The sequence below is a fragment of the Phragmites australis genome, chromosome 3, assembly GCF_958298935.1.
Source record: "Phragmites australis chromosome 3, lpPhrAust1.1, whole genome shotgun sequence".
NCBI classification, from domain to species: Eukaryota; Viridiplantae; Streptophyta; class Magnoliopsida; order Poales; family Poaceae; genus Phragmites; species Phragmites australis.
Genome location: NC_084923.1, coordinates 48,071,462 through 48,086,757, shown reverse-complemented (window position 1 = coordinate 48,086,757; position 15,296 = coordinate 48,071,462). Strand labels below are relative to the sequence as shown.

The window sequence follows — 15,296 nt, the reverse complement described above, 5'->3', positions numbered from 1 at the left end:
ATTAGCCAACAACCGATTATCCATAAATTCATTATAGAACCTAGGAACGAGCTCACCTTGTGTTCAACTTGAGTTGTTGTATCCAAAGGTGGCATGGTCACATCAAGTGTGATACTGTTTAGACATCGGAAACAAACTTTGAGCATTTTAAATTGTTCAGGGCATATAAAAGATCAATCGTTGAGTAATTAGTAGCACAAGCATTAGAAGAAAATCGGGAAGGAAAATAACAGAAAATAAAGAGGAAAAATAAAATAAACAAACAAAAAAACCTGCAAGTGGGGCAGCGTATCCTGCATGCTTGTCGTCCAATAAGGGTTGTAGCTGGGCTGAACGAGCCTTTTAGAGTCGAGTAACTTTATGAAAATCTTATACGTAGTGCACCAAAAAGAGCTTTGGGTTAGTGTGCTTTGAGATTCGTGCACATAAGACCTTGAACAGATGCAATTGCTTGGTGTGCAGAGAGCACGTGGGTCGGAGCTGCAAGACACGTGTCGCCATCTGATTGGGTGAGGTGGGTGGGAATATAGTTTGAGTCTTAAACTTTGAATGATTTTTTTTCTCTTGATCTGTAAGTCTATTTTTGAATCTGTTTGAATCACGCTGTTGTTTAGAAATAATACAACAAATGAGATCCAATATGAATATATTTTCATTTTTTCTAAAAAAACAACATTTTGAATATGCCTCTTCAACATTTTCACGCAACATTGTTGAACTAGTGCTTCAAAATTGCTGAACTAGGTTTTGACAAATGTTGAATCAAGTCATCCAAACTGTGGAACTAGTTTTTGCAAAATGTTGAATCTAGTTTTTAAAAATATTGAAGTAGTGCATTCAAAATTTTGAGCAAGGGGAATGCATATAAGAAGTACAAATCTTAAATCAATAAAAATATTACATAGTAATAAATATTAAAAAGAAAAAATACCTTTGTTGGTGGGCCTCAGTGAAGAGCCGTTAATGGGCTACATGGGCTGTCCTAAAGGAAGCCAACTGTAGGGCGGGCCGCATATAGGGAGTCCCTAATTTTCGTGCGAAATAGAGTCGGTCAAACCAAAAATAGAGTCGCGAACGTGCCTTCAGCACGATGGTAAGGCGCCGGCGTTGTGCCGAACCCAGCCGGCCTTTAAGTCCAGCTGTCGCACGGGAGTTCCGATTTATTTTGGATTTCTCCAGCTTCTCCGGCGTGGTGCTACAGAAAGGATTACGACGTGCTCGTCGTCTACGGGATTCTTGATAGGTCCTGGTGATTTTTGGATGGACGCTTTCTTCAAGCTGTGTGTAGTTGTAGGGCTAGCATGTGCGTGCGTTAGGTGTGCGTGGAGTGGGTGCGTGTGTGAGGGGTGAGTGCGCGCGCGTTCATGTTCAGATACTACAGCTGTATTCAGTGATGAAGAGTAAAAAAAAAAAGACAAAAAATAGAGTCGGTTCAGCGTGCACCGGATCCACGCGTTGCTGTCACGGTGTGTTTCTTGAGGAAGTACATCTACCGTCCACCAGTCCCACGATCCGCGTGAAGCCGCATCCGACGGATCTCCGTTTGAAACTGAAATCGATCCGTGCCGTGCCGCGCCCGTCTCCTTTCCGGGCGCGTCTTGCACAACTTTGTTCTCCCTCACCAGCACCGAGCCGATCGATTCGAGCCCCTCCTCCACACCAGCACCGGGCCTCAGCCATGGATGCGGCTTGGCCTTCGTCTGCCTTCATGGTGCTGGAAAACCGTCTGGTTCTTCACGAACTCACCGGCACGCCGGGGAAAGAGTGGGCAAGCGTCAAGTGCGCTAGCAAGATGGCCTACGGATGCGGGAAGCACGGCCAGAAGTTGGTGGAAGGCCTCACGCTCTACGTGCGCCGCCTCGACTACCCGGATCTCACCTCTTCCCTGTCCATCCGCCTGAGCGACGAGGCGCTTCGAAGCGGAGCTCGGCGTCTCCATAAAAGATCGCGAACCAGCAACTCCTCGTCCTCGTCGTGATGTTCCGCCCACGGCGCCATAGCCAGCGCTTCTACTACCTCGTCTACGACTCCACCGACGCGTCGCTCTACATGATCTCGACCATACCGGATCATCTCGTGGCCTGTTACACGGTGACGCCCCTACCCGGGCGCACCGCCGAGGGCCGGGATCCCGAGCTGGTCCTCATTGCGCGTAAGTTCTGCCCCCAACTCGACGGCGAGCGGGGTCTTCTCTGCGTGTGCTCTCCGGCGACAAACCCAGCGTCTGACAGCACCGGGCCGTGGCAGATGAAGGTGCAGCGCTTCCCTGAGCTTTCTGGGCCCTTCTCGGCGGACGTGATGTTCTCGTTCGAAGGCAAGGTCTTCTGGGCCGATCTCTCGCAAGGCCTAGCTTACTGCGACCTGCGCACCAGGGACTCCGTCGTGGAGTTCGACTTCATCAAGTCGCCCTATGGGTACGAGATCCCCTACGAGGATGAGCTGACGGAGCCGGTGAAGATGAGCCGGACCATGGGCTGCGTTGGGGGCTCTATCAAGTTCATCTGCATCGACCGCCCCCGGTGCCATCGTGGCAATGAGATGGTAAGGTGTGGACTCTAGGCCTGTGTCGCCGGGAGTGGAAGGAGGAGAAGGGTATACTTTGGAAAGAGCTCGGGAAGCAAGTCGACTTCGTGGATGCAGAGTTGAGGGACGTGGAGCCCCAGTACCCTATCCTGATGCTGGACGGTGCCCTCAGCCTCCTCCTGCCGAAAATGCGCCAGAGAATGAGGGGTCTCGTGGAGGCAGATTGCATCTGCAGCTTTGACATGCGGAGCAAGAACCTCCTGTGGTCCGGACGTGTTCGCCACTACCATACCATTGGGCATGTTGTCTCGCCTTGCAATTTCTTCACGAAGTGCCATCCTCCTCCAGGCCAGAGTAAGCTACCAAGACACAGGAGGAAGCTGCCAAGCATCTTGGGGCAGATGCCCAAGAGCAATCGTGCGGTTGCTCAGGTTGTTCCACTACTACACCGCCTCGTATGAACTGTGCGATTCATACTGACTGAATTTATGGACTTATTTGTTACGTACATCTCTATTAATAAAAAAATACGTAGTGGGTCGATTTAAGATAGGCACGACTCCTGTCTTCTCGCCTGTATCCCGCATAGGCTAGGCATCCCCACATCGCCCCACGCCCCCACCCGGGCTGCCCCAACATGGGCATGGTGTTATCATGTGTTATCATGTGTAAATTTTTGGTGTTCTAGCTAACATGGTGTTGCGAGCACTATCACCGGTCTAATATATGGATTGTTTTGTTTGGCAGTAAGGAATTAAAGTCAGGGCTGAAAGGCATCAAGACAACAGTTAGTGCGAGGAGCTAAACAGGGATGTGACATCCCAAAACTCTTATCTGATTGAAGGGCAGAGCTCCTGCCAGCTTCCTTTCAAAAAAAAAAAAAAAAAAAAGACAACAGTTGTGCATCTTCTACTGGATCTAGACTTCTTTTTGCGAGGTTGCTTACTTGTTGGGATCATGTTTCAAGTGCCAAGCTTGCTTGGGGGCTTTGTTTTTCGCTGTTGCCATCGATGTTTATTATTCCGTTCCTTTAATTTATCGTAGCCTATTTGTGCTTGTCCCTGGTGCACTTGTGAAACATGGATTTACCTGATTGCTTATCAATTCCTGGTCTATGTGTCGTGCCCTACGTAGTTCTGTTATTAAAAACCATATATTTTGGGGAGATGTCTTGCGATTAATCTATTGTATGTGCATTGCCTGATATGCTAATTCTTTCTTTCCTATATATTTGTGTTTTTGTTTAGGATGGGTGAAGCTTGATCATTGTCTTTTACTGGGTTGAAAGCTCGATGCGTATGGCTATCAGTCGGTAGTTAAAATGTTTGGACTTGTTGGTGCTTATAAAGAGAAAAAGGACTAGACGACTAGTTTTTAAAAGTGGCGCGAATTCATTGGAAACCATATATAGAAGATCTAAAAGAATTCTCAAATAATTTGTAGCTGTAGGTATGAGCAGTTTTGATAACAAATTCTATCCCACTGGCGAGAAAAAGAAAGTGACACTAGCAATTTGTCTTTCTTTGTTTCTCAAATAGGATTGAATTTGTTCTTGAATTTTTTTAATGATACGAACCTACAGCTATAAATTTATTTGAGAATTCTTTAAGAGCTTACTATGTTTCCTCAAAGAATTTGCACCATTTACGTAAAAGGGGTCCATTTTCAGGTGATTCTCTTACTATGGAGCAAATATGGATGGTTTGCGATCCTCGTAGCACATTGTTATCGACTTCTGGTGGTTGTTTCTATGCTATCTATTCGGTATGTTTGAAATCTTTAGGATTTATTAATTCATTCAGAAGCAAGTAACAGAGATGCGGTGAAAAGACGTTTCATTGTATGGAAGCAAACTTTATAAAATCAGTCTCACGTGTAGACCCCATGAGGCATTTATCCACAGTCTAACGGTCTACGTGTGTATGTGTGGTGGGAGACACATGTCGAGGCCTTGTGGGATAGACGGACCTTATAATTTTTTTCCCTCACTGTACATGTTGGAACGCCTGTTGCACTGGGGAACAATGGAAGGTGGGAGAAAATGTTTCAGTCATGCCCTCAACATGCTGCTCTGTCGATCTAATCACACCCATTGCATTGACATCGCAAAGACATTGTTCGAACACAGCAGAGTACTGCAGCAGCACAAATACAAGATCTGTAGCACGCATACATAGAGTCGTCGTTTATTGCAAATGCAGCAATGCAGTACAGAGGGCTAGCTTATTCTTCTAGGGAGAGGGCACATGAATGGTTGATGCCTCCATTTCATGCACGCGCCTCTCCATGTCACACGCACACACGTAGTGGTTAATCCACCGAAGAATACCCACAGGCAAGCACAATCACAGCAGCTCGAAAGGGAAGCCTCCTAGACCAGGATCTCGAGAGTCCATCTGTAAAGCTCCTGCTCCGGCACGGGGATGTAGAGCGCGACGAGCCCCGTGTCCGCGTCGTAGCTGAACTCCACCTCCGCCGCGTCCAGCGTGCACCGCGCCGGCCTCTGTGAGCAGTAGGCGCCGAATCGGCCGCAGCCGTGGACCCGGAGCACCACAGCCGCCGTGCCGTCGGTGCCTTCGGGAGCGCGGATTTCGCATTGCTCCACCGCTCCACCGGAGTTGAACATGTTGAGCAGCCCTATGGGCGCGAACGAGACGCCCGGAGCGACGACCTTGACGGGGGAGACGTGGAACAGCTCGAACTCCAGGACCTTGAGCGTTACCGGCAGCGTCGCTCCCTTGGGCAGCATGATCAGCTCCCCTGACCGGTGGGTGTACACGACGGCCCCGCCGTTCCAGTCCGGTCCGGCGAGGTGGGCGATCGCGTCGACGTCCTCGGCGCGGACAGACCCGGTGAGCGTCCCCGGCGCCGCGTCGTGGACGCGGGTCTTCTTGGTAACGCGGCACCAGCCCGCGCCCTGGCAGTTGAACACGCCCACAACGCCGGTGCACTTGTTCACGTTCCATATCTTGAGCAGGCTGCGCGGGTAGTCACATTACAGCCGGAAACGATGGATCACGTCAGGTGCTCTGCCGATAGATATGGTGTTGGTCTGCTTACCTGGTGCCGTCGCGTGCCGGGTCGGCGAACAGGCAGTCGCGGGTGGGGCGGCCTGGGAGCTGCGCGCGGAGCACGGAGCCGTCGGGGAGGACGAGCTTCTTGAGCAGATCGAAGTTGTGGTTGCCTGGCTTGTCACTGAAAGAGACACGAGAAAACAGTGTCAGAAATCACAAGTCAGTTCACAAAGACAACTCGAACGCCGTTCCTCGGAAGGCGCGCAGGACGTGACAACAAAAATTCGTAGCCGTCCTGTTGCTCTCGATAGGCACGGCGCACTGGCGGCTGGTGCAGTGCGAGTCGTATTGAGGCTGCTGATTGCTTCTGTGTAAGGCAAGGCCGCGTATGATGTGCTTGATGCCAGATGGCGATGGCCAATCATGTCCTGAACGGATCAGCCCGACAAAAAGCCCCGCTGGCGCCGGCGAGACGCGCACTGGCTGACATGCCAAGGGCAATCCAATCATTCAGTTTCCCCTCTCTGGAGGGATCACCTTGCCGGCTGGCTGCGATCGACGCCGCGAAAACGACCGAAGATTCAATGCTTTCCACGATGTTTTTAGTTGTTTTTGTTTCAGAGCTGTGTGGCTCACCTGACGTAGATCGGACAGCCGCCGATCGCCCGCGCCGCGCCGTGGTACTCCGCCGCCGGGTGCAGACTCTGCGTTAACACAAACCAGCCAGGATCAGCCACACCTTCATTAGAGCAAGATCACTGTAGTGCAGGCAAGAAGAAGGTGAATGGCACGTACATGGAACATGTCCCAGTCGGGCTGCATGAACTCTCCGAGGAAGAGGGTGTTGTAGGCGACGGAGGAGATGTGGATGGTGTGGGACGCCGGGTCGCGCGGGTAGAAGTCGTCGGAGGCGCGCACGACGGCGGTCTGCCTGGCGCTGTAGAACATGTCGGTGTTGTGGCACATGCACGAGATGCAGCCGTTGTCGGGGAAGTTGCGCGCCACGGAGGCCTCGAGCGCGTGGTGGTAGGCGCGCGTGAGCGAGACCCGGCCGCCGTGCCCCGCCCCCAGGGTCTCGATGATGTTCTGCACGTCCACCTTGACGCCGTCGACGCCGCAGGAGGCCAGGTACGAGTGCAGCTCGTTGTAGAAGCTGTACACCTTGCGCGGGTGCACCAGCCCGAGCCCCAGCACGGAGAGCGAGTCCATGACGATGTCCGGCTGGTTGCCCATCACCCCCGGCGACTGCACCGGGTACGCCAGCGCGCTCTCGTAGTGCTCCATCCCCGCCGCCGCCGGCTTCACGCCGCCCCAGTACCCCGCCATCGCGTGCCACACGTACACGTACTTCACCTTGTGCTCGCGCTTCACCTCCTCCACCAGCATCTTCAGCCCCGGGGCCTGGTCCTGGTTCTGGTTCTGCTCCCCGTTGTTGTTGTTGTCGTCCTTCTGATTCTTCTTCTGGAACTTGGCGTTCTCCTTGATCCCCGTCAGCCTACTAGCGAACCTGCACGATTGTCATCGATTTCACCCACGCGCTCGGCTTAAATTTGTTGATCGGAGTTGATTAGAGTGATGAATCAATTCAATTGTTTGGCAATGTTGATGCTACGTACTGCGCGCCTTCCTGGACGACGGCATTGGACTCCTCCTTGTTCTCGCTGCCGATCTGCTGCCATCCGTCGTCGACGATCAGAAACCGCGGCGGCGTGCCGCCTTCCGCCAAGCTGCAGCCATGGCGAAATTTCAGAATGTGAAACTGTTGAAGTAAAATCAAAACCTGAGAAACACAAATTCACTTTTACCTCTGGAGGCCTTGCTTGACGCCATCGGCGGTGACGTCTGTGTAGAAGGCGTCCCATGTGCACCACCCGAACCAGTCCACGAACGACGGCAGCTGCACCGCCACCAGAAAACCGGCCGCACACATCAGTCAGTTTCCCGCAAAGCGACACCGCCCGGCTCGCCACGCAGCGCAGCGCAGCGTAGCCAAACGGAAAAGGCCAAGGGCCAGAGCTACTGGTCACATGAGTGACCCGAGCTACAAAGCTAAGACGGAACGGGCCCCTACCTTTTTCTTCTCCCTGTGGTGGAACGTCTGCATGTGCCTCTCCACCACCCTGTTCATATTTTTACACAAATATGGTCACGGATTTACTATATTTCAATCAACTTTTATTTCACTCTACGTGTTGTCCATCCACACCATCCGATCGTCCATCTATCTTTTAATCTATAAAGATTTTTTCTGACATGAAACAAAAAGCTATATATTTCTATTATAAAAAAATATTATTCATTTATGAATCAGTTTTTTATTAGTTATTAAATCTTCACCGTTATTAAAACTTAGCAACTCCCATATGGTTAATTACCCGTCTTTAAGAAGCTGCGCGTAGCACTCGTTATTGCGTCCACGCTACTTGCGTTCGAGTCTGCTCAACGCCCGTTCTTACCAATTTCATAGAAGGGAAATCTTCTATATTTCCCTTAAAAATTACCCCGGCTTTCACGACATCAAAATATTCTTACAAACTTTTACTGCTGTTATTCAGTCGGCATGGGAGTGAGAAAGAGACGGAGAAAAGAATAACGCACTTGACAGCCTGAGTGATGGTGTCGAAGGGGTTGGTCCCGGCGTGCACGTACACCATGTACGTCCCCTGCGCCGTCTGCACCGCCTTGTCCCCTGCAGCTCACGCACACCCAAAAAATATATCGCCGGCGTGGGCGCGCGGCCACCGCGCATCAGTCGTCAGTCTCAGAGCGAGGTTTTCCGAGCTGTGCTCACGTGAAACATGCTTACCGCTCTCGAGGGTGATCTCCAGCTCGTCGCGGCCGTTGCCCTGCAGCGCGGCGCGGAACTGGCCCTCCAGCAGCGGGAGCATAACCAGGTACACCGGCTCGCCGCTGTCATCGTCGGCGTCGTTGTTGCCCGGGCGGCTCTCGAGGAGCATGAACTGCGTCTCCAGCGGGACTTCGCGGCCGGAGGTGCCCATGCGCTGCGTCATCCACCACAGCTTGAACCGGAAGCAGCACATGAACCGCAGGTCTCTGCCACAAATGCACGCGATGCACATGAACCGGAAGCTGCCATATATTCTTCTCGACTAAACGCCACCCTTTCCAAATCCCAACCAACTAGTCAAGCTGAATAAGAACATACACAAGGAGCTGGTGGTGGTGCTCACCGGAGGGTGCCGAAGGTGAAGACGTGCAGGCTCTTGGCCTCGTCGGCCGTGGCGCCGACGAACGCGCCGTCGACGAGCCCCGCGCCGGAGGCGTGCGTGAGCACGATGCTGTCCGGCACGCCGGTGAGGATAGTCCGCCCGTGCGCCACCAGCCGCCCCTCCCCCACCGTGACCTTCGGCGTCACCGTCATCTCGATCGAGCGATTACGGAAATGTTTCCTCCTTAATCGCGCGCTTAATTAGCAATTAGCGTGGTGATACAAAGCTATAGTAGCACCACTACTACCGGTTAATCACGTTGATTAGCGGCCCTCGCAGTCGAGATTGGAGGGAGGAGGGCGGGTGCCCGGAGGGGGCTTATATAGCTGGGCCGGGGGTGTGAGGCGCCGTGCTGGGCGGACACGTGGCGTGCCGGAAATGGTAAAAAGTGAGACGCTTCTACTCCTGGTCTGGGTCGTTCACTTCACCCGTTCACCCCTTGCTTCTGGAGGGAAGGGAAAATATCTTCTCCTCTCTCGTTTCCTCCGGACGAGGGTTTCGAGTTTTTTAAAAGTAATATTAATTTGATAGAAAATTATAAAATAATATATATTTTTCGAAAATTACAAAATCGACAAGCTATCTATCGGCAATTGGCCTTCCGATATATGGTGAGACACAGGGGAGCTAGTCGGAAATAAAGCACTTGTTGGTATCTATTGCTAATTGATTTATCGATAAGGTATTGTTTTTGCAATTCTGAAAATACATATTATTTTTATAATTTTCTATTAAATTAATATTATTAAAACCTTCTGAGGATTTCCGGAGATGGTTGGAGAATATACCGGCTCTCCAGTATTTTATCGGGGGCAGGTGTGGCTGATCTGTGGGCCCTGACGAAGAATTTCGTCGGCTACTTTGATGGTATCTCTCGTGAAGGATCCAGAGGACAGAGCTGAATGTTCCAGCCTTCCGTTCAGGCGATGATCTGTTCCAGATTTTGGAGTATTTTAGTGTCCTGTCAACTCGCTGTGACTGTGAGTGATTTTGGGAGTCGTTCTGTCGAAGATTAATTTGGAGTGTGCTTTATTGTATTTTCAGGCAATATTTGCTCTTTTTTGCAGATTCTCTGGAGAAACCAGAATGGTTTTCTGAACAAATTTAGTACAACAAAGAGAAGTTGAAGTCACCGATGTACTGAAAACTTGGTACTACAGTACTACATTGCGCCGTTTACACTGTCGACCACAAAGGCCAAACCACTGCATCTGACTATCATCTAAATACAAAACCTTTTGAATATTCATCAGCTAGCGATTTCTTTTCATGGTTTGCGAGTCCAGAGAGCGATTTGAATCATGCATCTTTCACTCATCGAGGAACGTCTCTCTAGTTCCGTTTCAGCCTGTATCTTTCCATGCAATCAACCTCGATCATCTTTCACTCTGACAAGCAACACTCGTCTGCCCCCATCTTCTTGGCAGTTGGTACACGAGTACACGCCAACTGTCAGCGCCTAACACTCGTCCCGGTCATGATTCAAATCTATTGTTACATCATCTCCAACTATATTCACTTCATTTCGTTCGCTTCCCGATTATTTTTTCCATTCCCAATCCCTTTATTTCCTCTCATCTCCAACAGCTTCACTTCGAGAGGAATCGCGAAGTGAAAGTATAAAGAATCTCGTCCTGGAGGGAATGATACTGAGAATCCTTTCATGACAGGAACCGTGAAGAGAAACCGTTGGAGCGTTGAAAGGAATAAAAATACCGTCGTGAAGAGATTCTGATCTTTGAAGAGAAACCGTTGGAGATGGTCTTATGGAATTTGAACACTGGGAGGTACGGATTTACGTGAAAAAGCTTTTCAATACGGAGATAAAAAATCACAATAGATAAATCCTTATTATTATAACTCAATATTGAACAATCTATATTTATACGTGCCTTTTGGGGTCGTATTCGACTAAGATACTATATCTATATCAATCTCCATTAGGAGTGTCTGTCTGTTGACCCTGTTCCTCTGATCAAGCATCGTGTCTGACATGATAAGGTTTCATCCGTACTACTCGTTAATTTCAGTTTCAACTAGCTTTAGTTCTAAACCAATCCTTTAATTTGAGTGTCTCCTGCTGGGAATCATATTCCATTCATGCATTACAACTTGGCCACAATATTGTTGTCGAGAAAAGGAGGATATTGTGCGGTGTATGTTGAATTCGGTCCCACGAAGGATTGATTGTACAATTCTGCGATCGAATTTGTTCTTATTATCCTGTTATAATAAAATAGATTCGATCAGTGCTAGGTAATATCATGTACTTTTATGAAAAAAAGATGGACAAATACGCAGTTTCTAAACACCTACTGCTAACGTAAGACACTGGTTTGGAAATTGGGATGCTGGACCTTTGTAGGATTTCGCATAAACTATGAACTTTTTTCTAAAGTTCTGTCAAGTGCATGAATTTCAAATAGGGCCTAGCCTCTGATGGCTAGATATAGGCCTAGTTCTTATCCATTATTTTTTTTCAAGAAACTTTAGAAACACCAATATAATTGGTAGGTGTATGTATACATTCACACGTATTTATATAGCGTTTACTAAAAATTAAAGATATAGAGCTAAAAAATTGACGAAGTTAACTATCAACAGATACGTCATATATCACTAAAAGAAAATTTAATCTTAATAAAATACACACGGTGCAAAACTAATATTTGATACCATATGGACAAGCGTACAACTACCCCTACCAACCATCCAATTTTGATATCGACATTTGATGGTGCCATGATATATTTATTTATTTTTCCGGAAGGGATTGAATTGGGTTAAACCATCAAATTATATCCACTTTCGCGAAGAGATCTCTGAGAAAAAAGAAAGATACAAATAACACATACAAAAGATTCCATCTCATCTCCTTTGATTGCGGCGACCTCTGCTCCTCCCCACGCCGACGGCCAAGAAGAAGCAAACAGAGCCATGATATTCTACTCATACAAACAACACGGGCGCAGACACGTCACCGGCACGACGTACGTACTTGTGTTACTTGTGTATGATTCGATTGGGCCAGACGTTTTCAGCCGGGGAAGTTGATCATTGCCGACCTCTATCAGTTCACTTCATCATTGGGGCGCATGTCACAGGGATTGAACGTTTCGGTACGGTGCAACTCAAAATGGTCCAACTACGAAATCGAGCAGGTGTGAAGTTGAGAATATTTTTTCAGCATTACCGAGCATTTTTTTTTATCAAATAATCAGCATTTTGTTTGGACAACTTCAAATAATCAGCATTACAGAATTGTAAACTATTTTCTGAAATTTGATACTGCTGTAAATAACATGACTCGCCCATAGCACTGTGCTTCTGTCTCAGGGGTGAAGCTACGGTCGCCCATCCAAGTGCACTGGTACGAGAAAAAATAAAATTTTAGTTAATTAACTATTAAATTTTACATCTTCTGTATCACCTGATTCTAAACATATGTATCATTTATGTCTAGATATATTGGAGTGTATACTCAAGTCTCTAGAGCTCTGGCTTCGTCCCGGTCTGTCTCATTATGTAGGTGATTACACGGAGTATAATAGTAGGAGTACAATACGTATTAGAATATATGGGTTTGGTCTATTATATTTGTGTAATTCTAAATAAATTTTAAAAATCCAGCCATATAGAGGTGAGAGTGTACTTTTTAGTCTATATTGTGAGTGAAGGTGGATGGAGACTAACTTAAAAGAGATTTTCTTACTCCCCTACTTAGCATGTGTGGATGAGAGTACTAGGAGAACACACGTGTACCTCGCCTCGCTTCGCCAGAGGGCGCGGGCGCGTGGCACCTGCATAAATGGTCTGTCAAAATCTAGTTGCTTACGCATGTGTGACTTCCTTTTGTAGTTTTACTCTTTTTGCTGCGTGGGTAAACAGGTAAATATATGGAAATCGTGTTGGCTAAAAGTCCGATCGTGACGGGTAACAGAGTCCGATCGTGGCGCATCTCAACCGCACGATTATCACTCTCTCTATATTTGTCAGCTACCACTACAAAATATATACACAGTTAGGGTTTTAACATTTTCTCTCTGTTGTCCGTTGCATATAATCTACTCTATCCTTTTATACTGCATGCACCGATGAACGGGAGAGCAAGTCTTCGAAACTCGTCGCTCTTTAGATCCTGCACCGAGAGAGCACAAATAAGGTTTTTAAAAAGCGCTCGTCACGACTGCTCACGATATGCTCCCTTTACATCATCGTGATTTTGCTTTGACTGCTTCATCATCTTTTTCATTGTTTATTGCTTCGGTATTGTCGAGGGGTAATCCTTGACATTGAATCCTGGTTATACCGGACGATGAGCATGTTGATCTACGTTTTCTGTAGGTGTATATTAAACTAAACTCAAGAACACCAGGATTTATCTAAATTCAGACATCCTATAGGATAATAGCCATGCATCATGTGTATTGTCATATGAACTGAGTGAACTTGTTACAGAATGTCCTTTCCTCCCCTCCAAGCCATGTCTTCATCCCTTTATATACTAGAGAAAAAGACACTCATACAAACGGACCATGCCAAAACAAGTGACAGACCTACGTTTGACGAAGCCTATCTATTGTGAAGATTTGTGACGTCCTAAGTGAGGGGTGAATTTGGACACTTAGAAAACTAACTGGCTCCAAAAACTTTACAATATAAATCTATTTCAATTTCTATCTAAATGTGATCTAGATTTATCTGGTGTTTCTACTCTACCGCTCAAAATAGCTCTGCAACCTATAGCCAATCCTAATAAACTACTCTGAGAAGACAAATACATAAAATTAGATTGTAAGTATGTAAATGTGGAAACGTAAATAAGGTAGAGAGAGCAAACTCGGTATAAGAAATTTTTATCCTATGGTATCGATGGCATGAATGTCACTCTTAGTCTATGTTAGAGGTCCACAAATGATATGCTCCCGATCGGTACCCGGTCACGGTTCTTGAGCCACCAAGCCAACAAGGTAAGGCCTCAAGCTGGAAGAACCTCCAAGTTACAAAGGCAAGGCCTGACCACTAGCATCTCTTTCGGTTGCTTGCCACTGTGGTCACTTCAGAGCTTGAGCTACCAAGGCAAGAGTCTCCGTATCCCCGTACACGTGTCTTGCCACCGCTCCATACCAAGTCGGAGGGTCAACAAGGTTGCCGGTGAGTCACCAAGAATCTTAGGTATCAGCGTACCTCTTGGTACAAGTCAGGATTACTCATTGATCCACTCTCTAGGTTACAGCACCTAGCAACAATTTCTCTCTAGGCCTATAAATATTAATCACTCTCTAATCTCATGCTTAATTATCTTAGATAATCACTTTAAGAATTTTGGTGGCTTGGATGTCTTCTCAAGTGTGTATGAGCTTTCTCTGAACTTTAGTAGCATGCCATATATTCAAATGATTCAGTGGAGGGGTATTTACAGCCTTAAACTCACGCACTAGCCGTTAACCCAAAGGCTCAGAAAAACTGTTAACACTGAATGATCTGGTAAAAATAGTAGTACTAACACCGAATCATTCAGTGAATACATGTTCAGAAACTAGCCATTGTAACTCACTCAAAATCATCCCGAACACTAGACAATCCGGTGTATATATTATCTCTATCACATGGTTAAATGCATCAATATTTAAGGATAATAAAAGGACACCCTTTGCCAATACATCTAATTGCTTCTCCCTTGTTGGTGATGTGTTGCCTTATTTTTTTCTCGGTAGGTCTCCAAACATCTAGACCCTTGGCTTGCAAATAATAAGACATAAGAATTTTCCAACGAGGAAAATTTGTGCCCTAAAAAAGTGGAGCACTATGGGTCTCCATCCTAATACTGGATGTCACAACTCTCTACGCGGTGAAGCGTAAACCGATCACAACAATACTAAGGCTCAAATACCACTTGAATTGGCTAACCCTTGTCAAATGTGTGAGGCTCCAAAACTAATTTTAGAGCCGGTGAGAGCGCTAGCTTTGATATCAATTGTTATGATCGGTGACGTCCTAAGAGGGAGGTGAACATGACACTTAGAAAACTAATCAGCTCCAAACTTCACAAGACAAATCTATCTCAATTTCTATCTAAATGTTCTCTAGATTTATATAGTGCGTCTTCTCTACCGCTCAAACGAGTTTTACAACCTATAGCCAATCATATCAAATTACTCTACGAAGGCAAAGGCGTAAAGGTAGATTGCAAGTATGTAAATACGGAAACATAAATAAGTTAGAGATAACAAACTCGACATAAGAGATTTTTATCATGTGATATCGATGCCATGAATGTCACTCACAGTCCATATTGGAGCTCCAAAAAGAATATACTCCCGATCGGCACCCCATCACGATTGAGCCACCAAGCCATCAAGGCAAGGCATCAAACCGGATGAGCCGCTAAACCACCAAGGCAAAGCCTCACCACTAGCCTCTCTTCCGATCGCTTGCCACCATGATTATTTTGGAGCTTGGGCCACCAAGGCAAGGGTTTCCATGTCCCTGTACATGTGTCTTGCCGTCGCTCCGCACCAAGTCAAAG

At 47.3% G+C, this 15,296-nt stretch overlaps 2 protein-coding genes across 2 annotated transcripts; one reads left to right on the top strand and one right to left on the bottom strand.

The window, feature by feature from the left end:
* Positions 1-1,977: 1,977 nt before the first annotated feature.
* Positions 1,978-3,690, top strand: LOC133913609 (uncharacterized). Its single transcript, XM_062356800.1, has 2 exons — positions 1,978-2,954; positions 3,271-3,690. The coding sequence occupies exon 1, from the start codon at positions 1,978-1,980 to the stop codon at positions 2,557-2,559; it is 582 nt and encodes a 193-aa protein (XP_062212784.1). The 3' UTR covers positions 2,560-2,954; positions 3,271-3,690.
* A 1,003-nt stretch (positions 3,691-4,693) lies between these two features.
* On the bottom strand, positions 4,694-9,048 carry LOC133913608 (probable galactinol--sucrose galactosyltransferase 2). The gene is made up of 10 exons (XM_062356799.1): positions 8,729-9,048; positions 8,344-8,591; positions 8,136-8,226; positions 7,609-7,657; positions 7,343-7,434; positions 7,154-7,264; positions 6,333-7,044; positions 6,174-6,241; positions 5,584-5,718; positions 4,694-5,501 (listed from the first exon to the last, which is right to left on the bottom strand). Exons 1-10 carry the CDS (start codon positions 8,917-8,919, stop codon positions 4,895-4,897), a joined length of 2,304 nt encoding a protein of 767 aa, XP_062212783.1. The 5' UTR covers positions 8,920-9,048; the 3' UTR covers positions 4,694-4,894.
* Between the last annotated feature and the right edge of the window lie 6,248 nt (positions 9,049-15,296).